Source organism: Drosophila ficusphila, unplaced genomic scaffold (assembly GCF_018152265.1).
Source record: "Drosophila ficusphila isolate 14025-0441.05 unplaced genomic scaffold, ASM1815226v1 contig_286, whole genome shotgun sequence".
Classification (NCBI taxonomy): domain Eukaryota; kingdom Metazoa; phylum Arthropoda; class Insecta; order Diptera; family Drosophilidae; genus Drosophila; species Drosophila ficusphila.
In genome coordinates, this window is record NW_025064189.1 from 7,891,566 (window position 1) to 7,913,317 (window position 21,752).

Sequence of the window (21,752 nt, forward strand, 5' to 3'; positions counted from 1 at the left end):
AAATCTATGTATCTTTTATAGTTTCATACAAAAGTCAGTTCAATACATCCTAAGCACACTACTTCTGATTAACTCCCTGATTTCCTATATCTTTATCAATTTTAAATTTTATCTGATTGTGCAACATACCATAAGATTTGTTGTTTTTTCTGAGTGTGTCAGGTGGAGATCACGTCTCACGTAGAGGCCATTAAAGGCCGCAGCATCACGATCGAGTTGAGGCTGTGGTTGGAGCTGGCTTTTGAGCTGGAGTTTGAGCTTCAACTGCAGCTGAAGCTAAAGCTATAGCTGAAGCTGAAAGCTGGGAGTCGGAGCCGAGTGAATGACTTTGAGCTGGCCTGTCGTCACACCCCCATGTAATCCTCGCACGATCTCTGCGCTTGAACCTTTTTGATTAGGGCCGGGGCAACGGAACCGCCAACCGCCAACCGCCAACCGGCGACTGACTGACAGACCCGTCCACTCCCACTCCCACATCCCTCTGATCCCAGATTTCGGAGCCTCCAACCCGGATGGATCCCCCACTCCGAAACGCCTCGCAGAGGTCGTTAAAGTCGCATCGCTGCCGATGCCGCTGGGCCCGCAGATTTGGCCGGCTTTCGGATCTTGGCTCTTGGCTCAGGGCTCTGGGCCTTGTCCTTTCCGCGCTTCATCAGAGCTTAGTTATGATCTGGAGCACCCTTACCAGCAGGTTGGGTGTACACCACATTCAATGAGGCGTTTGTATTGCTTATTTTAATAAAATAATAATATCTGATTTTGGAGACATATGCAAACACTTTCAGTCGTCTTATGATGTCAATAATTTTCTATAAAACTAAAGATGATTTCAGTAATAATCATATGAGTATTTATAGCAATTGAAGTGTTCGATCAATTAAAAAATATTCAACATGCATTCCAACTTTAATCTTGTTTTCCAGCCATAAAAACCAATTGCATTCCAAATGGCCATGTATAAATTTGTCACAATTTGTCAGCATGCAATGGCAATGGCAATTTCTCTGGCCATAACTTCAGGTTCATAAGAGTGTAGCAGAGTGATTCGAACTTGATTTTCTGCTTTCATTGAACACTGTGCAAATGTGCTAATCCGAAGGAGGGAGACGGAAAGGAGGGCTCAATCCAATATTTGGTATTTTGAAATACCGTCACGTTTCAACATTTTACTACTCACTTGTGGCACGTTGTTGCCATTGAGCATATCAGTTTGGAATTTTATTGGCCACGCTTCTCGGCTGCGTAGCTCCTCTCTCCTTGGAGCTTCATCCTCACCTTCGCCTTGGCCACTTGGAGCTCAGCTCACTGATCTTGGCCTTGATAGCCAAGAGCCGCATATGAAGACGGCCACAAACCATTCTCCATTCTCCACTCTTCCGATTCTGCGCTTCTCTGTCTCCGTTCTCCTCCCTCGATTCTCCATTCTTCCGACTCCTGACATTTATATTGGCGAATATTTTAAATACGAGTCTTCCCTGCTCCCCGTGTGGGAGTTGTCTTCTTCCCGACCGGAGCTTCAGGTGTCGTTATCGCTTCTCAATGGTCTTTACGACCACCCGATGGAGTGGGGAGATCTCCCTCCCTCTCTTGGAAAGCCCCACATCCAGGAGATGGACCCTCGGTCCAGACTTCGTCATTGTTTCTGAATCGGAGGACTCTTAACTATAATTGGAATTTTTATTGTCATGAGAAGTTTGACCAGGTTTGCTTGGTAGTGAGGAAAGGGGTTCGCTATTCATGTCTCTTTGGGGGCGGATCAATCTTGAGCAATTGCAATCATCCCTTTAAGGGGGTTGAATTGATGGGTAATGAATGCTTTGTGGATGTTTAATTAAAAAGGTTTTAAGAGGCCATATGTTTAAGTTTATTTTGTATTAAAGTTGAAGTTGTTAAAGTACAATATTCAAAGAATAATTTTGAACAAAGGCAACTTTTATTAACAGTGCCAAGCCTTTGTATAACCCATATCCTATACATATTATGAAGTATTGCAAAGTATAAACCACCACTTATATTATAATCAAAATTAAATTGTTCTCTTTTATCCACAGCTGTCACAGCTTTGCCAACCTATCGCCAGAGCAACGGCGATGCCTCCTCCACTGCCGATCCTTCACCCGAGGATCTCCAACTGGGCTACGCAGATGCTGGGTCCTTAGAGCTGCAGGCCCAGGAGAACGACTACGTGCTCGAGGAATCCGCCCTGAGGGTGCCCCTTTCCCCGCCGCCCAACTACTGTCCGCTCCCCTTGACCCCGCCACCCAGTTACTCGGAGAGACCAAGACCAAGATTAGGACTGCAGCACAGGTCGCATCCCGCAGAAGCACTGCATCCAGCCACACCGGCGGTGGTGTTGGTAGTACCCCCATCTGGAGCCACTGCATCGGCCAGCGAACTAGCAGCTCGTCAGCAGGCGAGACGGAGGAGGCGACTCCGGGAACTGCAGCAGCAGCAGCAGCAGCTGCAATTTGCCTCCAGCACAGATAGCTCCAGTAGCTCCGAGTCCAGTTGTTCGGAGTTGGGAAGCGGAGGCAGTGCCACCAGACGACAGCGTCGACGCAGGAGGGGATTGAGGGGTGAGTAATTATCTCTATTATTACATTATATTATATCTACTATCTACTATCCTTTTTAATATCCAATCTCCTCTTGCAGATGCCTATTGTCCGGATCTGTTGAACGCCTGCTCCCTGATTCTGCAGCAACCCGGCAGCAGTGACAGTTCCGTGGGCAACTTCACGGCCACGCCCCCGCCTTCCTCGAGAGCAGCCAATAACCAGGATCACCAGGATCAGGATCAGGAGAGCTTCGAGTACAGCTCGGACTATGTGGAGATCGACGAGCTGCTGCCTCTAGTGGCCGGCGGACGAGCGAAGAGCACTCCGCAGCTGGCGATGGGTCAGAACCTGAGCCTCCGACGGCCGCGCATCTCATTGACCTGGGTGCTCCGAGAGCAGCAGCAGCAAACGCAGCAAACGGCTCCGCAATCGCAATCGCAGACTCCTCCTTCCCCGCAGAAGGAACCACCTCCCTCGGCAAGGGAGTCCGATGGCCAGGTGGATCGCAAGGAGAACGAGGCATTCCCGGCCAGAAGCGATCCGGTGCCCACCCAGCTGGACGTCACCAAGAAGCGCTATCGAGTCAAGCAGCTGCCGAGTGGCGGAGAGCCGCTCAATGGCTACGCCACCACGCCCACCGCCCACCAGGCACCGGGTAACGGGCACCTGGCCAACCAGAAGTTCTTCAGCAACCAGAACCTGCTGGACGTGTCGCGGAGCGGACCGACCGGAGCTCCGGTGGCCGCCGCCTCCACCAAAGAGCTGCTCTTCGTGTGCACGCCCCAGAGGGCGCCGCGGAGCGATGGCCACAGCGAGGCGCTGCTCCTCGCCAGGAAGCGGAACGAGATCCGCAAGAAGCTGGCCAACCGGCTGCAGCAGGCCAGATCCAGCGGATCGCAGGCGGGCGAAGCGAGGGGATCGGTCACGGGAGCCGAGTCGCTGAAGTGCACCTCCTACTCGGAGCCCAGCTTGGTGGCAGCCTCGGAGGGAGGCGGAGTCACTGGCTCGGGAGGAGGAGGAGCCGCTGCCCCCCAGCAGCAGAGACGCCACAGGCACCGCAAGCGGAGGGACCGGAACCGGGTGCAGAGGTTCGGCTATGAGATCCAGAACGTGGACGAGTTCCTCTCCCGCTGCTCGCTGGCCACGCCGGGCAACATTCCCGTGGTCCTGGCCACGGCGAGCACCCTCTACCAGACGCGACCCGGTGGCTACCAGCTGGAGATCCCCCTGCCGCTGGGCATGGTGGTGAATGCGGTGTTCAAGAACCAGAACTGGCTGTATGTGCAGACACCCCATGCGGAGGAGGGCTACGTGGGCTACGCCTGCTGCCTGCCTCTGGGGATCCTGCCGCAGCAGGCGAGGATCGGGTCGAGGAACACCCCCTGCTGGGAATCGAATGCCGATGTGTTTCCTCGCCCCTGCGGCAACATGACGGATTCGGAGAAGGAGATCCGGCTGCGGGGAGGAACCCGTTCCGATGGCGCCCGCACCCCGCGAAGCACCAAGCCCACGGAGGAGGCCCTCAAGAACAGCAGCACCACCATCAACATCAACAACAACAACCACAGCAACAGCAACAACAACAACCCAACGAAGGGCGGGGGCAGCACTACGAGCTCCCTGTACGGGGAGCACCAGGTGGACAAGCTCTACCTGCGGGCCGCCTCCAAGCCGCGCCTCGTGGAGAAGGCGTACGCCCAGCTGCGCTCCACCCGCCAGGTGGCCGCCTCCGGCTCCGCCTCGGCCAAGAGTGGCGCCTCCCAGGACGAGTACGTGACCCTGCAGCAGAAGTCCAAGCAGAAGCAGCCCGCCGCTGCTGCCCAGAACCATCTCCACCAATCCCAGCCAGCGGCGCGACGGCTGTCCAACGTGTCGTACATCACCAACGGACAGAATGGACAGCATCTGCATCCAAAGCTGGCACACCTGCCGCCCTACGAGCAGAAGAATCATCAGGGGAATCAGGGGAAGGCGGAGGTGGAGGCCACCACTTTGAAGGCTCTGCGCCGCCAGCAGGAGGTGGGCCAGCGGCAAACTCTAGTCGCCATCAACACGGACTACATCACGGAGAGCATCGCGGTGCACAAGGGCGAGATCGTGACCCTCTGCGAGTGCCGCGAGTCCAAGGATCAGCGCCAGTGGTTCTACGTGCGGACGCGGGACGGACGCGAGGGCTTCATTCCGGCCGAGGTGGCCGGCCATGGCTATCTGTAGATGGCCTTTGCCGCCTGGAATGGGTTGCTTTGGGTGGAATTATCCTTCTATATGGATTTTAGAGGCTGAATGTAATCTTTGGAAGCGTTTAAAGAGCTTAGTTTAATCTTAGTTCAGAAATTTCCCGTTCCCTCATATTTTTGTTGTGTTTAAAATTCTTATGATGCTATTATAATATATATACATACATATTATATTTTTTATAACTTTCTAAAGTTTTAATGATGATCAAGAAATGAAAGTAAAGGAATTTCAAGATGTTTATTTAAATCATCCAAAGTTTGCTTTCCACCTCTACTATTCCGTTCCCCAAAACATCCCATTTCCTCCCCTAACCCACCCTATAAACAAGTCAAGCTATATATATAGTTCACCTAGCACTATATCCACATTAAACACCTTATAAGCCAGACATTTCATTCGCGATCCCTAGTACGCTTCTAGTTGTAAACTGTACTCCAATCGGTGTCTGTTATTGAATACTTGTATCAGTGTATGTGTATGTGTGTGCGTGTGGATCCTTCCAAGGATCTTGTATTTATCTAGCCTAGCATTACGAGTAGTCTATGTAATAGAAAACTTGCTTAACGAAAATCAAAGAGGAAAGCGCAGACGGAAACTATTTATAAAAGAATTATTGTACTTGATGCTTCTACTAAATAACATAAACATTTAAATAAATATATGAAAGTCAATGATTTTTTATTGTTTGGTAGTTTATTTTTATTATCCGCGTTTTTCAAAAAAATCGAATACGTGTATATGAATAAAATACATAACAAATCATGGTATTTCGGTTTAAACGCTTTTTAGGCTACAGGTTAAAAGTTACAAATGGGTTGACACAATCGTAATATTCCAATATTTTAGCTACTTTTATAAATTTTATTTAAAATCTATTAGAGTTTAATACTCCTTTGGCCAATCGTTTCCTTCTTAAAGGACATCAGCGTACAATTTTGTTAACAATTACTTGACGAACATTTCTTAGTATTCAAAATAGGTTATCGATGCTGTTTATGATCTCTTTTATTGTATTGTTTATGCACTCTAAAAATAAGTTGCTTATTAAAAATATAAATACCATATGCTTATGCTACTGATATCAATCCGTATATGCATGGGTTCGATTTAAAATTATTGCAACCTTCGATCCGCACGAGTTTCTCTTTGAGTCACTCCACAATTTCAACAGGAAGAGGTGTATAGGTACTTAATTTAACATGTTCCACTTAGGGTGTTAGTTGCGTTGATGAAAGATCAAATGATCAAATTAGTAAAATTTAGAGCAAGTGAAGTAGGAATTTACAAAAGTGGAGACCATCGCCGGGTTGTAAAGGGCCCCTAAAGAATAATTTACAATTGGTTGAGCAGATACAAAAACACATAAACACAATTACAAATCGAATACAAGAGAAATGCTACACTGAGTTACGTACACAACTAATCTTCTAGGACAGTAATTAAACTAATACGTTAAAACTAATAATTATGACCACTTAGATTGTAAACAGCGGTCTCGGTGACTATTTCGGCTGCCTACTTGCGGAACTCCGGACTGGAGCTGGGCGACGCCGTCGACACATTGTCCAGATTGGTGTTGTCCAGGCTCTCGTGCTGCGGTTCCGGCTCCGTTGGTGGTGCGGGCTTGTCCAGCAGCACGGTCATGTTCTTCAGGTTGCTGGGCTTCTCCTCGTTCTGGTTGATGTTGAGCATGGTGTCGTTCATGCGGTGGTAGTGGGGCTTCTGCGAGGTGCTGGGACGCGAGTAGTCGAGGTGATCGTATTCATCTGGGGTAAAAGATTCACAACGTTAGTGGGCAAGGCTTTAAGCGAACACTCTAAACACTGGACATGAGTGAAAACGAACAGAGCACTACACAGAATGGATCTTCATCACTTGCTTACCCTCGGGAAACAAAATCTTGCTATATATTTTCACTGATTTATGCCGAAATGTGTGCAAATGCGGAGTATACAGTTAGTTGCGAAGTTACTAAGCTTGAGTGTTTTAGAGTCTTATTACATACCAGGATCCTTGTAGCCCTCCTTGTGTTTGATCTCATCGTAGACATGCTCCTCCTTCAAGGAGTCATTGTACACATTAGGGTTGGTGAGATCCGCATTCAAGTTCTTCGTTAGCAAGTCGTGGTTGTAGTTGATCGTGTAGCTGCCTACTGAAGGAAAAAGATGTTGTAATAGACTCTTCCTTTGGATGTTTATTATACAACTCACCCCTGCCACTGGCATTGGAGTCATCGCCTGCGTACTCCGTGCTCAAAGTGCTCCTCTGATCGAAGTTGTTCATCTTGGAGCGCATATTGTTGGGCTTATTGTTGGGCATATTGTTGGGCAGGAGGCGCGTGTCGGGCATTCCGTAGACGGGATTGTCGAAGTTGTGGTTACCTGGCGGCCAGCCATTGGTGTTCGTATCGTGGGTGTAGTGCACATGGGCAATCTCCGTTTTCAGGTTGGACACGCGACGACGGTAGTAGAAGAACACCGCAAAGATGATGCAGGCGAACAGGACCATCAGCACCAGAGCCAATGCCACGCTGGCGCGACTCGCTAAAGGTGAAGGAGTAATCAATGATTAATAAAATGATAATCAGATAACCTAATCTATTAACCCACAATCTTCGCTTTGGTCCGCCACTCGCTGTGAGGCGATGAGCTCGTCGCAGTTGACGCCTGTGTAGCCACTCCTGCACACGCAACCGTGGGCCGCGTGGCACTGGAAGTTGGCCGAGGGACAGGCGCAGGCGTTCATGCAGTGCTCGCCGTAGAAGCCCTCCGGACAGACCTCGTCGCACCGGGTGCCCGTCCAGCCCGTCTCGCAGATGCACATGCCGTCGTTCTTGCGGCACACCTTGTGGTGCAGACAGCGGCACCGCTGGGCGCATCCCTGGCCATAGGTGTCCGTGGGGCAGGACTCGTTGCAATTGGCGCCCGTCCATCCCGGCAGGCACTGGCACTGGCCGCTCACGTGGTTGCACTCGCCGCCGTGCTCGCAGTTGCACTTGAGCTTACAGCCGGGTCCGTAGAGTCCCGCTGGACACGGGTGCTCGCAGGTGAGTCCCAGGTAACCAGTGCGGCAGAGGATCTCGCCAGTTATGTGGTCGCAGCTTTTGTTTCCTGTGGAAGGCCAAAATGTTACTGTTTCTCACTCATACATCCCTGGTAAAATCTCACCATGCAGGATCTCCGGGCAGCGCTCCTTGCACTCCATGCCATAGAATCCCGGAGGACAGGGCTCCGCACAATCCACTCCCGTCCAGCCGGGCGAGCAGATGCAGTTCCCGGAGTCCGGATCGCAGGACGAGTTGTTCAGGCATCTGCAAACTTTATCACAATTTTCACCATAGTAACCGCTCCGACAGTTGGTCTCGCAATGAACGCCTTGGGTTGTTCGATCGATGGTCATCGGACAAGGACAACAGATACCATAAACACAAAGGTGCAAAACCAGAAAAGCGAATTAAATTAAAGAAATGAAACGGAACCATGCGAAAATGCGAAAGGGATGCAAATGAGGTTGAAAGTAATGGGATGCGTGCGGATGGTTAATGATTTGAGTTGGTCCTAAAATTTAATGACAATATTCTTTAAAGAGAATTCTACTAGAAAAAAAAATAAATCTAAGAAAGCTTTTTAAGATAAAAACTACGCAAGTAATTATTCAAGATTCTCTAGTAAAACATGCAATGTAAATTTTCATCTAAAAAGTTTTAAAATTTTGAACCACATAATTTAAACTTATATTCCCGGGTTTAAATTTTATAAAGTTATGATTTAAAAGTTGGACTTTAAGATCTGTTCCCGCAGTTAAAATCTCGCAGGCACCCACGATGATCGCAATGAACTAAGATCTAGGTGTGATGAGCTGAATGAGGGGCATATGGGAATCCTGGCAGTACCTCCCCAGTCCTGTTTGCACACGCATCGTCCGTTGGTGGGATCGCAGGCCAGGATGTTGTTGAAGTCGCACTGGCACTTCTGGGCGCACTCGTGCCCGAACCTGCCCATTTCGCACTTCCGGTCGCAGCGCTCGCCCGTCCAGCCGGCGGAGCAGGTGCAGGTGCCGTTCTGCGGATTGCAGGCGGCGTTGTTCTGACAGTCGCACACCTTGGCGCAGTCCTGCCCGAAGTGGTTGATGTCGCAGGGCCGGTCGCACTTGATGTTCTTCCAGCCGGCCGTGCACAGGCACTGGCCCGTCTCCGGCTCGCATCTGGCTCCGTTCTGGCAGTCGCAGCGCAGGGCGCAGTCCTGGCCGAAGGTGCCGGGGGCACAGCTCTCCTCGCAGGTGGCTCCCCGCCAGCCGGGCGCGCACTGGCACGTCCCGTCCACCGGCGAGCACTTGGCGCCGTTCTTGCAGTTGCAGGTCTGCTCGCAGTTGAGGCCGTAGCGCAGGTAGGTGCAGGGCCTGGTGCACTGGGCGCTGCTCCAGCCGATGCTGCACTGGCACTTGCCCGTCTCCGGGTGGCACAGTTTCGTGTGCTCCATGTCGCACTCGCAGGTGCTGTTGCAGTCCAGCCCGAACTTGTCCGGCGCGCAGATCCGCTCCTCGCACCTCTCGCCCTGCCAGCCGGGATTGCAGATGCAGGTTCCGTTCGCCCGGTCACAGGTGGCGTCGTTCTCGCAGTTGCAGGTCTTGCTGCAGTTCAGTCCGTAGGTGTTCAGCGGGCACTCGTCGAAGCAGCGCTCGCCCAGGTAGCCCGGCGGGCACTCGCACTTGCCGGTGATGTGGTGGCAGGGCGCTCCCTTGTAGCACTCGCAGCTCTCCTGGCAGCCGGCTCCGAAGCTCCCGACCGGGCACTTGTTGGCGCACACGTTGCCCGTCCAGCCGGGGTTGCACATGCAGGCGCCGCTCTCCGGCTGGCACTTGCCGTCGTTCTGGCACGGGCAGTCCTGCTGGCACTGGGCGCCGTGCTTGCCGTCCGGACAGCGCATGTCGCATCTAGTTGGGGCGTTAGAGTTAAGTTAGAGGGGTTCTGTGGGGTCAAAGTTAAGCGTAGGATGCAGTGGCCAAAAACCTTCAACAGTTTCAGGTTGCATCCTACGCTTAACTTCAGCCCAACTCCTAAAGGCGCCTCCTCGCATTCCGTCCACTTACAGAGGACCCGTAAAACCGGGCGCACACTGGCACTCGCCGGACACGTGGTGGCACTCTCCGCCGTTCTCGCAGCGGCACTTCTCCGAGCAGCTGGCCCCGAAGAAGCCCTTCGGACAGACCTCCGCACAGCGGGCGCCGGCGTAGCCCTTGGCGCACTCGCACTCGCCGGAGAAGGGTTCGCAGACCGCGTTGTTGAGGCAGTCGCACTGCATCGAGCAGTGGCGGCCGTACCAGCCGGGCGGGCAATCTACCGGAGAGTCACACAAACTGGGTTAGCGGCGGATTACGGGTCACAGGATTACGGGTTCGACAGTTAGTAGTAGCAGCTGCTTTCTTGCTCTTTTGCGATTCTAAGCCAGAGGAATCTTGCCGTATTGCTGAGTGAATTTAGTGGCTAATTTGGTGGTAAGCCTGCTTGCACCTGGACAATTGAGCTGGAGTAAACTGCGTGGGTGTGTGAGAGTGTGGGCGTGTGGATTAGGTGGTCAGGTCGGGATTAGATCTGGGGCAAGATGGCAACTCAAAAGGGCAAACCAACTCAAGCTACAAAGCAACATTTAGGGAGAGGACAGAACACAACTAGGATGATACTACGTGCAGATCTTTGGTGGTCCAAAGATAGAATGCCCTTGCAAAGGCTTTTCAGGATTAAGAGTTTTAAATAATATAAATTATATCTAAATCTAATATTATAAATTATATATCATCTTTCTTGTTCATAGAGTATTTCCCCTAAATATTATAAATTATATTTCTTTTGACTTATTTATTGATATATAGGATATTTATTTTATTTTTCCTATTTCTGTACTTCTCGATTTGGTCACAGTTTCTAAATAATTTATGATTTAGGTTGAGAAGGCTCCAATCTATATGAACGACTGCCTCTGTTTCAGGAAGTAGGAGTGCCGGTTGCTTGGTCCCAGCTGAGAGACGTGCTCCCGGAACTGATCCAGATCAAAGCTGTTGGGATCGTAGTTAAATGGTTCCGGGACCTGGAACGAGACGACACTCTCCTTCTTTTCAGGCTCCACCGGCGGACTACTCTCTTTGGTCGGCTTATTCTGGGTGATGCCGAGCACCCGCCAAATGTCGTACTCCGACTCCTGCACCACCAGAGATACCGTTTTGGTGCTGATGGCACTTGGCGTTGGAGGCGGATAGTTCTCCAAGCACTCCTTCTTCCTGGCCATGTCCTCCTCGATCTTCTGCACCATGGGATGCCTTACCGTCTTGCTGAACTCCAGCAGATCGCTTGTGCTGGGAAAGCGTGCGGTGTCCCTCATAAAGGTGCTCTCCTGCATGAAGACGTTGCGCCTGATCGCCAGATCCGCATCCAACTCCTGGTCCTCGTCCAAATCGCATTCGCGGCAGTCGAATTCGGTGATATTCATGTTGGCGTTCAGGGCGCATATCAGCTTATTGCCCAACTTGGAACTCAACGGAATGGCCACCATTTTCAAACGCCGCAGTGGATCGTGGTGACGCACCAGTTCTCCGATCTCTTGCACAAAGGTATGCGGATTGGCCTCGATTCCCGACAAATTGATTTCCTCCACGTGACCCGTGCCCTTGATGCCGTTGCACAGAATGCTCAGGGAATCGCCGCCCATCCTGTTGTGGGCCAGGCCCAGGTACTCCAGCCAGGAGTCGCTCGGCTGCTGCAGCGCCTCCGCGATGGCCGCCATGGTGCGCGTCTCCAGGCAATTGTACTCCAGCTCGAGGGCCTTCAGCATGCGCGGTCGCTCCAGCAGGAAGCCCAGCTCCTTGCCGCAGTCGTCGGTCATCTGGTTGAAGCCAAGGTCCACCACCTCCAGAAGAGGCAGCGAGTGGAGAGCCCGGCAGAGCGGATAGACCTTGATGTTGTTCAGCCGACTGTTGCGCAGCCGGAAGATCTTCAGCTGCTCCAGGGCCGCCAAGCCGCGGGACAGGTGGACAATGTCCTTGAGCGAGAAGAGCGCGTGTCGCTTGTGGTAATCCCTGCCCACCTCGGGACCCAGGAACTCCAGGTGCAGCGAGACCAGGTTGACAAAGTGCCGCAGAAAGCTCAGATCAATGTGATGACACTCATCCTCCGGATATTCCAAACGTTGGAGGTGCTGCAAGTACTTCTGCTTGTTGCGTTTGTCCATCACCTTGTCCTCGCCGTCTTCCGGTTCCGGATCCACGCGGATGTCGAAGACGCCTTCAATGGGCTGCTTTTTTTTCCTTCTCTTCGAGGGCGGCTCCGGCTCCTTGGGCATTCGGTTCTCGGCGCGTCTCCTCACTCGCTCCTCGTGCTCCGCCTGCTTGATGGCGTTCATTTCCCGCAGTTTCTGGCGGGCGGCGTTTCGATCCATCCGACGCTTTCGTCGATCATTTGTGGCGACATCGTCCTCGTCGTCGTCGTCGAAGTTTATTACAAAATTGGTGTTTGTATTGAAGCCAATGACCTTTTTTGTCCCTGAATGGTTGGACTCTGTTTCCTCTGCCTCTGCTTCCTCCTCCTCGCCGCCCTCTTCCGAAGTCATCGGTTCATCGCTCGAGACTTCTATGGCGCCGGACTCCTCGGAGGTGATATCCGGCTCCGTGTCGTCGTCGTCGTTTATCCTCCGCCGGAAGGCGTACTCCGTCAGCGACTGCAGGTGCCGTATTTCCATGGTCCGTACATGATCCTTGATCAGCTCCGCCAGCTCGGACATTTCCCGCTCCGGCCACAAAGAGGCCGGACAGGCTTCCACCAGTTCCACGTACTTGAGGCTTAGGCCCTTGCCGCGCCAATCGTAATCCTGCAAGCTCTTCATGCAAAGGCAAGTGTCCCTAGTCTTGGCCAGGACCACCCTCCTCCAGAAGCTCGCATCCTCCACAAAGTAGCACTCCCGCAGGGGCAACTCCACGTCCAGTGAGTCGTAGTAGATGCGCATCTTGAGCGGATCATCGCGCACGGAAGCGGGCACGTAAGCGGGTCCACGCTTCGCCAGCTGCCGGACACACAGTTCCGCCAAAGTGGGCACACTGGGGCCATTCAAGGCCTCCGCGAAGGTGCTGCGGTTACGCTCGGAGAAAATAAAGCGATTGGCCTCCAATGGGGATTTGTAAACCTCGTAGACGGCCAGCAATGCAGGGTCATTGGGAATGTCCAATCTGTTTGTATTCGCCGGCGGAAGGTAATCAAAGTCCTCCTCATCATCCATTTTCTATTCCTAATTCTAGCTGGTTGAGTGGTGTTTTTTTCTTTTTTTTTTTTTTTTTTTTTATATTTATATTTTTTTTGGTTAGTTTTGTTTGGATAGTTTTTGTTTGACTTACTATGTCATTTGATATGAGATATCCTTTAAGATTTTTTAATGCGTCATAATATAATAGTAGACTCATCATTAATAAGATAAGTTCAATGAAAAATAAAAATGTCTCACACAAAATTTCTTAAAAAATTGTATGATTCCGCTATTATTTCCTGTCAATGAGTATTGCTTCTATACATATCAAAAAAAAAAAAAAAACTAAAAATTCTTCAGGGAAATAACAAAAAAGTCAAAATCCTTATCTTAGCATTGCAAGGGCATTTAGAACTTCTCAGAAGATCAAGCGAGGTCTTATCGCCAGGGGCTTAGCTAATCGCCAACAGTCCGAGCAATCAGTGCCCTTCGTATTTTCGAAACTACAAAGTAGTGGACTGGAGGACGAGCTACAGCCCCAGGAACACCCAAGGCGGTTCATTATTACTTATTCTATGACAAACACAGACGGCATTTAGGCAATGTACGAACTTATATCACAGGCCGGTCCTCCGTAGCCATGGTCGCACTTGCACTTCTCCGGGGAAACGCATCTTCCGTGCTGACAGGGTTCCGAGCAGTGCGGCACACACACTCCTCCGCTCTCGATGTAGCCATCTAAGGAGCAAGCGAAATGGATTTTATTTCCAGAGAAGGTTTACTATCTAGCCGAACTCACCACAACAATCCCTTACAATCCGGGTTTTCATGATCGTCTGCGTCTTGTTGACCACTCGCTCCTTGAGGTGGTAAGTGGAGCAACGTGGCGGGACGGTCATGCACCACCTGGATCCGCGTACTTGGTACGATTGCAGTTCCGTGAAGACAACTTCCACGGGATAGCTAATGCCAAGGGGTACTTGTTAGTCATTACTTAGTAACCTCTAAGGGGAAGCTTACTTTTCTCTCCTTTTACAGACATTGGGTCCATCCAAGTCCTTAAGCTCCGCCTGCGCCAAGGCCAACTGGGCCAGGCAGGCCATGAGGATCAGTCGCAACATAATGGCAGTGTTTTGCAGATCCTAAATTGTGTTCGTTTTAATAATTCAGCTGCACTGGCGGCTCACATTGAACTGATAATCACAGCCAGTTCGCACTGAGGGATGAATCAAGCTGCGATTAATCCAAAGGGAACAACTGCAAAAACAAAGGGAGAATGAATCACATTAGTCGGGTGTATTAGTTTTACGTTTCCAGTAAGCCAAATTCAGGCAAAGTCAGTCTTATCAAAACGTAGATCAGTTCCAACACAGTAAGAAATTGAAAGCTGCTCAATCAGTAACTGGGAAACAGCATCCGTAAAATAATCTGAAACATCTAAGAGCCGCAGAAGATGCACAAGCAACGTTTGCCTTTCAATGGCGGGCCGGGTGCATTCGGAGCCAGTGGCTTCAACTTCAACGCGCCACAGTTCGGGGACAGCGGTGGATTTGGACCCGGAACCCTGCCCGAGGGCCTCAACGAAATGCCATTCCTGGGCAAGTCGCCCACCAACCCACTGATGCGCTCCATCAGTCGCCAGCGCTCGTTGGACGAGGGAGGTGGCCTGGATTCCTTGCCGCCGCCGCCCCCGCTGCCTGTGATGGCCCAACGCCTGCTGAGCGGCGGATTGGGGCGTGGCCCGCGGGTGGGCGTGCCCCCGATACCCGGCTTCTATGGCGCCTACGAGGGCGACCTTTCTGCGGTGAAGGAAACCGCCGCCGCTGCATCGAGTTACCCCAAGAAAACACAAAATCCGGGTTCTCCACGCTCACCGCAACTAACGGCCATCTCGGACACCGATTCCGAGAGCGATCTCTGCAGCCAGCTGAAGGGTTCGACCGCGCCGGAATCCTGCTGCCGCCGTGTCCTCGGCTGCCTGATGAACACTCTGCCGGATCAGCGACGCCGGCAAGTGGAGAAAACGATGGAACGTTGCAGCCAGACCGCCATCGCCAAGCACTTCATGGTGCTGCTGCAGCTGCTGACCCTCGTGGCGGGCCTGGCCTTCCGCCAGGTGAAGCGCATCGGATGGATCTGCGGCGGCGTTCGATTCCGAGTGGGACGCGCCAAGTTCCAGCTGCGCAGCACTCTGCGCCACATGCTGTGGCGCTTGGCCAACGCCAAGGGCAACGACACCTTGCTCTTCCTCGTCGTCGTGCTGGTGACACCGTGGCTGTTTCTCCTCAGCCTAGTCGGATTCGCCTTCTCGTTCGTCTTCTCCATGAAGAACGCAGTGGCCGAGGGCTCGCGTCAGGTGCACCGGAGGGTTTTGTAGGTCAGTCAATAAGATGCCATCAAAAGGGGAGGGATAAAGGCGAAACCCCCAACAGATCGTTCCCACATCTCAAGCACACTTAACATGAAAACATTAGAGCAGCGCATTCCACAAAGTAACACAGGACAAGTCGCAAGAAACCACCTGAACCTCAAGTATATTTCGTGTTGCAGCAACAAAATAAAGCAAACTAAAATGTATAGTATGTGTTTTTTTTTAAGGGATCTCAAAAAATAGTTTCAAAATATAAAAAAAGTTAGTTTATTTTTTATATATTATTCTACATTTTAAAATATATCTTGTTACTAAGCTAAAAACCTCAAACAAACAATTTCTACACATTATTCATAATTCCATTTGTGGCTGATTTATTGCGGCTGCTTTCTTTTCGATTTTCAGAAATTGTTAAAATTGATTTTATGTTTGTTTAGAGCAATCTGTTGAAGAGGTGTTAAATTTGTATGTGATAAATGATCAGTACTTTGCACATACTATACATTCATATTTATTTGTTCATCACTCTTCAGTCCCATTAATTATACTGTGTTATTTTTGCAATTTGTTGCGCGTGATAAGTATGGATACGAGCAGATCAAAACGAAAACATTTCCGCTGCAACTGGAACAGCAGCAGAGATTGTGGGTCTTTGTTGGTCATGCTCGCTGTAATTTCACTTTCAATTGCATCCCGCCAGCAAAAGCCCCCTTTTTACAAAACCACAGTATGATTCTTTAATGATTCACTAGCTGAGGGACTGTCGCTAATCTCATTTGCACAACGTATGATAAAAAAAAAGCGTTCAGTGACTTGGGTGCCACCTTCTTCAGTCTCATTTCAGTGCCCCAAGGCGACTGTACACTAAGATTCAGGGGCTACCTCTGTGTTTTCTCATATTTCCACCAATTCGACAGGTAATGAATATTGAGAACCTGACATAAAATGTGTCAAGTCTACGTGTGAACTGGGCCAAGAGTTGGCCGATCATGGTTTACAATTACCAATGACCCATCAAAAACGAATTGCATAAACGGATCGATGTCATTAAAAGTACCCAGACCAAACTTATTTCATTTGATTCCACAAATGTCGTTCAGGAAATGAAGATCCACTTTAATAATTAAACATTGGGTTCACATTCATCTAGATTAGTATAATACACATTACAACCGCGGACAAAAGAGACCTTTTTCTTTCACCAAACTGTTATTAGGAACTGACATGAAGCATGGCTCAGCTATGACAATTCAGTTGGAAAATACCTGTAATTAGAGCGGGGATTGTCGTGATCCACAATCTGTGTTTACACGGGAAAGATAATTGCAGGCAACTTTTTATCCAGCGTGAAATCTGATTCACCTAATCGCATGGCAGGTGCTCCTCCTAACGTTACTTCTTGGATTTTAATTCTAAACATACTGCCATTGGCCAGAAATCGCGTGACGAAGAAAAGACCTTGGGGAAAATTCAGGAAACGTAAGTGAATCCTTAGCCATTAGTTGTTTAACAATATTTGTGATAGAACAAAGAAATACAATTATTTATCGCATAGACGATAAAAATTATCTATTCCAATGTCTCTTAAAAATACTATAAGAAAATATAGAAAGAAAACAGCGATATGAACCCCTCGACTTTGCTCAAAAGATTACAAAAGATAACGCCAGGGCGATAAGAAACCCCAGACGCTTCTCAATTCGATTCGGTTCACTGATATTTGCACTATTGTAGGTGACTAATTCAGCTCCCTTTAAACAAACAAATTCACTAAACTGCAGATGCGTAATCCGGTCATGGACATCGACTAATAGAATAATACCGAATCATCCTGTAAACAAATAAAACCTACATTGGGTAGCGAAACGCACGGGGTGTAGCAACAGATTTAATTTGAATTGTCCGGCTTTATTTAGAATATAAATATTATTAAATATTTTTACAAAATATAAAAAAGTATAACATGAACTATTGTCGTAAAACTGTAACCTTTAACCTTTACTTTTTGCTATTTAAATATTTTATTAACCCAGCACCACTTTGCCACTTAAGAAACATACACACTTTAATTCTCCATTTCGCATAAATCATAAAAATGCCCACAACACTCTTATTAAGTGAGAATCCGCGAGGAAACGAGTTTATACTTGCAATTTACTTATATGTTTACATTGCTGATTGCTGTTTTAATAAGCTAAATGAAAATGTCTTGGATGAGTCATACTAAGTTAAACAATGCTAGACTATAGTCTATCCACTATACACATATGCGGATCTGTTAGTTGTTTAATAAACGAGTGTGCGAGATTTTTTCAATGGAAAACGTGTTCGGTACAGTTAATTTTATCGAGTATCAAATCCATTTCCCATTCATAAATTCAGCTCGAACAGCATCTGGTATTACTGAGTCACTGTGATTTCATTCACGAATATTTGGATATGGATTGAGTTCTGTTCAGAACCTACGGGAAATCTTTAATCGAAATCGAAGGTATGTATTTCCGCCCTTTCCCAACAGATCGGTAGTTGTGGCACACCTCATGTTTGCTTGCACTCCCTAAATAAACATATTCCCCTTATCTGTGACAATGTTGCATAAACACAAACAAGCCAATAAAAATAACAAGCTTAATTTTTTAATCGAACAGTAAAAGCTTCTAAAACATAGTTACATACTACTGATAACCATAAGACGTAAGCACCTGTACAAATCTAGCAAATCCATTTCCGCTGACCGTCTGTCTACGTGCCATTGAGCCTTTAAGTGTTTTAAAAATATATACAAATGTAAATATGTGCTTATATATGACTAATGCAGTGATCGCCCCCATACTTGAGTTTTGATGATGAAAATAAAAGGAAATTACCTTGAAGTGGATCATGGAAAAGCTGTGTGGAATGCATTCTTTGACTAAATAGAAATTAAAAAGAATGCTCTTTTATAAAGATGAGCAGAACTCAATTGGATTTTATCTTATGACGTACATTTTACTAGCAATTTAAAAATCAACATAAAGTATATTTTTCAGAAATCAGGAATTTAAGCGCCCTAATTAGAAATGTTAACAATAAGTAAGAGTAGGGGCAATGAAAATATTAGAAATTTTAAAAACATCTTATTTTCCAAATTTCAATTTCTGGAATTTTTTGAACATTTTTTGTTTGCAAAACATCTGGATTTGGCGCACATGTCATCATTATCATGTGGAAAAGGGAAGGCAATCTCAAGACGTATCCACTGTTTCCATTCTGCGCACTTTATAATTATTAAACAACGATTGTAGCCTGCCGCTTCATATATGTAAATATTATTGTTCACTTGAGTCGTACTTTGGATAGTGAAATCAAAGTCGAATGTACTGAAGGAACCATCTCCAATAACAGAAACGCAAATGTTTTATATCCAGTTGGCAATTCAACGCCTTGGTCTGCTGATAAGACTTATTTAAAATAAACAACTACAAAAATAATATACGATCTGAACGTCTAGTTTGCTTCAGAATCAATTCCAAATGCTTAACCCTATAGTGGAAGATATTTTACTTTGTTCTCTATGAACTCTATAGTTTGACTTTGAAATGGGTCCAACATGATGTTTAGTTAATTAAATCTTTCAGTGAACAGTTTAATGAAAACATAAGGCAAACACACTTTAATAAACTGTAGAATGACAATATAATTTCCACTTTAAAGTAAGTGGTTTAACGTGCATGTGACAAAAAATATAGGTATGTACAAAAAAGCAAAAATTATTGGCCACGTCAGCAGCACTGACAGTATTTTTAGCTGTTTAGGCGAAAATGTGCTCATTTCACAGGTGAGTCCACACTCAGTTCCTCTGTTTGCATTGGCCAATTAGCGATGAAGCTCCGATTTCTGACTCGAATTTGGTTCCAGCCAGAAGCTTCCTAGAGAAATTCAAGCAGCAGGTTTTCAATTGAAAACCAAGAGAACATTTGTATATTTTTCTAGAGGAAAGGCACCCACACCGTGTAATGTAGAACTTTGCATAATCATTAACAGAAACTGCACTTGCAACAATACGGAGAAAGCAAAGCAATGTTGGATAATGCAAGCCCCCTGAGAATGGAAGGGCAAGATGGAGGGGCAGAGAACTGTTTTAATCATAGCGAAAAAAACTGACTGACGGGTTTCTCTCAGGCGGCTGTCGGATAGGAGCTACGAGCAGAGGCTTCCTTTCCATGTTCCCCGGTAGCCACTCCTTCACACTCCACCCAGTATTATCAATAAAGCTGTGTAATTACGGTGACAGCAATGTCAGACTTTATAAGGAATCTGAACAGACCTCTACACATGTACATACAGCTGTTCATACGTATGTGTATATTTTGATAAATAAAGGGGTGAAAAGCACTCCTCCGAGTGCTGTGGAGATTTTTTGCTGTGCATTGCACTTTTAAGCTCATGTCCTAAGCAGGCGTCATCGTTCATCGAATCACGTATGATAATAATGATCAAGTTCCATTGTCAATGTCGGAATTATTAAGCTGAGAATCGCTTGGTTGGTATGATATTGTGTTGAAAAAAGACTTATTAAGAAAACAACACAATCGTCAACAATTTTTCTTAAAAATTAATGCTTATCTTAAAAAAAGGAAATGCGTAACTACCATAAAAATTACATTTTTTTATTGGTTTACTTTTTTTTTATTTTATTCACAAAATTTATTTAAATTGGATTTTCCAATGCACAATTATTTTACTTTCATGGGATTCCCCATTATTTAAATTGAAAGGAAATGACTGAAAGAACTGTTTTGATACGACTATGAGTTGTCGGCAAAAAACACAAATTCACACTCATCACATATGTATGTATGTATGTATCTGTGTGTGCATAATTTAGATTGTATTTCAACAAGCTGACAGTTTGGGAACATAGAGAATCCTCCGGAGGGCTTGGGATTTTTTAAGGAAGAGCCGTTTAGGCAAACTTCCAAGTCACACCGCATACAAATTTAAAATGAATTAATTAATTGTTCGTATCTCATAACTGAATCAATCTTTTAGAATGTCAAAAATGATTATTAGTACCTACTATTTCAATTTAAGTAGAAGTATGTTAATTATATACTCGTTGTTAGCCATAATTACTACCGCTCCTAACAAATAAAAACGTTATTTTTTTTTAGTTATGGATCTAATTCTGGGTGTCATTAGAACAGCTGTATCTGTGTGCGTTACAAATAGTTTTTGTGAAGTGTGTATGGTGGCTCTGTGTTGTTTAATGTTGTTGTAATTGTTTTTGTTGCTCAGCCAGCTGGAAGCTGCAATCTGGAAACTGGAAGTTGACTATGCGGGTTGCCGGGGGATGGAAGATGCAATGAAAGATAATTTCATCAGTTTGGACGATTGTTTCTTCTCAAAAGATTCAAAGATACGAAGGAGAATTCGCAAAAACCAAAAGCTAAAGAAAGGCCATAAAAGTGTGTGAAAGAGAAACCAGAACAGGTTTAACTGTTCTGTGTGTGCGCGTAATAAAAGCTAATTGAGACGCACACACATACACAACGGCCATAAACAAACCGCGAATAAGAGAAAGAGAGGGGGCGAAAGAAAAGTGAGAGACAAGCTGGAACTTTCCTAAAGTCCAGACAAATTTGGAACAAATTAACACACGACTTATTTTTAACACAATAAAAGAATGACTAAAGCAGTATAATATAGTCCATAATGGGGTTAAATCCTACCTTTACAAGTGGTTTGAAAACTGGTTATGTTCTCACTCAAAACAAACGCCGAAGAATGCACTCAACATTAAATCAATCCCTGCATTCCACTCAATTTACACGTTGACGAAATTTCACAATTCGTGGCCATAGATTTGGACGTAAAACACTTTTTGAGGGTATTTTTAAATGCTTACAAAACAGTTTATACGTATGTACATATGATCAAACATATACTCGCGTATTGTTTGGATTTTTCAACATTCACAAAAACTCGTTTTCGTTTCGCGAAATTCGTTATTTTGACACTCTTTTGCAGTTAAGAGTGTTTAGCAATTTATCTGTTACCGCTTTGAATAACACAAAACATTTTGGTGAAGACAACCCGACAACACGAACAATAAAAACAACAAAGACAACGCACAACAACGCAATTCTTAAACCCGCAACGCACTTAAATTATTTCCTTCGCTCAATTGGAGCTGGTTTCGTTTTTGCAAGCACAGTAAATTATATTTACTTTGTTACCGAACGCACACATGCTTGGAGCAAGAATTAATTTAATTTATTAAAATTGAGCGATACGCGGTGCACCCGTTCGTCTTTCTTGCACTCGCCAGTGTGACCGTCCATAGACTGTTGGGAAGACCAATAGTGTGACCTAAGCTCA

At 47.0% G+C, this 21,752-nt stretch overlaps 4 protein-coding genes across 8 annotated transcripts in view; 2 read left to right on the forward strand and 2 right to left on the reverse strand.

The window, feature by feature from the left end:
• The window catches only part of LOC108100319, a 44,595-nt gene extending 39,128 nt beyond the window's left edge, over positions 1–5,467 (forward strand). Inside the window, exons 2-3 of the mRNA XM_017204126.2 lie at positions 2,052–2,576; positions 2,656–5,467. Coding sequence (XP_017059615.1) covers positions 2,052–2,576; positions 2,656–4,772 — 2,642 coding nt within the window. The 3' untranslated portion in view covers positions 4,773–5,467. The remainder of the gene's footprint in view (positions 1–2,051; positions 2,577–2,655) is intronic.
• A 68-nt stretch (positions 5,468–5,535) lies between these two features.
• LOC108100316 (protein draper) lies at positions 5,536–21,704 on the reverse strand. Of its 5 annotated transcripts, none has more exons than XM_017204121.2 (12): positions 21,104–21,704; positions 14,042–14,278; positions 13,821–13,984; positions 13,634–13,759; positions 9,885–10,131; positions 8,689–9,728; positions 7,964–8,170; positions 7,406–7,906; positions 7,007–7,339; positions 6,802–6,945; positions 6,680–6,712; positions 5,536–6,562 (listed from the first exon to the last, which is right to left on the reverse strand). In XM_017204121.2, exons 2-12 carry the CDS (start codon positions 14,140–14,142, stop codon positions 6,312–6,314), a joined length of 3,147 nt encoding a protein of 1,048 aa, XP_017059610.1. In that variant the 5' UTR covers positions 14,143–14,278; positions 21,104–21,704; the 3' UTR covers positions 5,536–6,311. The 5 variants fall into 5 exon arrangements, with proteins under 5 accessions (XP_017059610.1, XP_017059609.1, XP_017059611.1 ...); XM_017204120.2 differs by having other exon boundaries at positions 6,802–6,948; XM_017204122.2 differs by lacking the exon at positions 6,680–6,712 and having other exon boundaries at positions 6,802–6,948.
• On the reverse strand, positions 10,647–13,609 carry LOC108100320. The gene has a single exon (XM_017204127.2). It carries the CDS (start codon positions 13,055–13,057, stop codon positions 10,754–10,756), a length of 2,304 nt encoding a protein of 767 aa, XP_017059616.1. The 5' UTR covers positions 13,058–13,609; the 3' UTR covers positions 10,647–10,753.
• Positions 14,325–15,598, forward strand: LOC108100322. Its single transcript, XM_017204129.2, has one exon. It carries the CDS (start codon positions 14,475–14,477, stop codon positions 15,396–15,398), a length of 924 nt encoding a protein of 307 aa, XP_017059618.1. The 5' UTR covers positions 14,325–14,474; the 3' UTR covers positions 15,399–15,598.
• Positions 21,705–21,752: the final 48 nt, after the last annotated feature.

What these genes read in the sequence shown, in the direction of transcription:
- LOC108100316 (XM_017204120.2), bottom strand. Translation starts at nt 14,142, where the DNA reads ATGTTGCGACTGATCCTCATGGCCTGCCTGGCCCAGTTGGCCTTGGCG. An exon ending in GTCTGTAAAAGGAGAGAAAA is followed by an intron (nt 13,985 to 14,041) that starts GTAAGCTTCCCC and finishes CCTTGGCATTAG; the next exon opens with CTATCCCGTGGAAGTTGTCT. An exon ending in GTGCAAACAGGACTGGGGAG is followed by an intron (nt 8,171 to 8,688) that starts GTACTGCCAGGA and finishes GAACAACCCAAG; the next exon opens with GCGTTCATTGCGAGACCAAC.
- LOC108100320 (XM_017204127.2), bottom strand. Translation starts at nt 13,057, where the DNA reads ATGGATGATGAGGAGGACTTTGATTACCTTCCGCCGGCGAATACAAAC.
- LOC108100322 (XM_017204129.2), top strand. Translation starts at nt 14,475, where the DNA reads ATGCACAAGCAACGTTTGCCTTTCAATGGCGGGCCGGGTGCATTCGGA.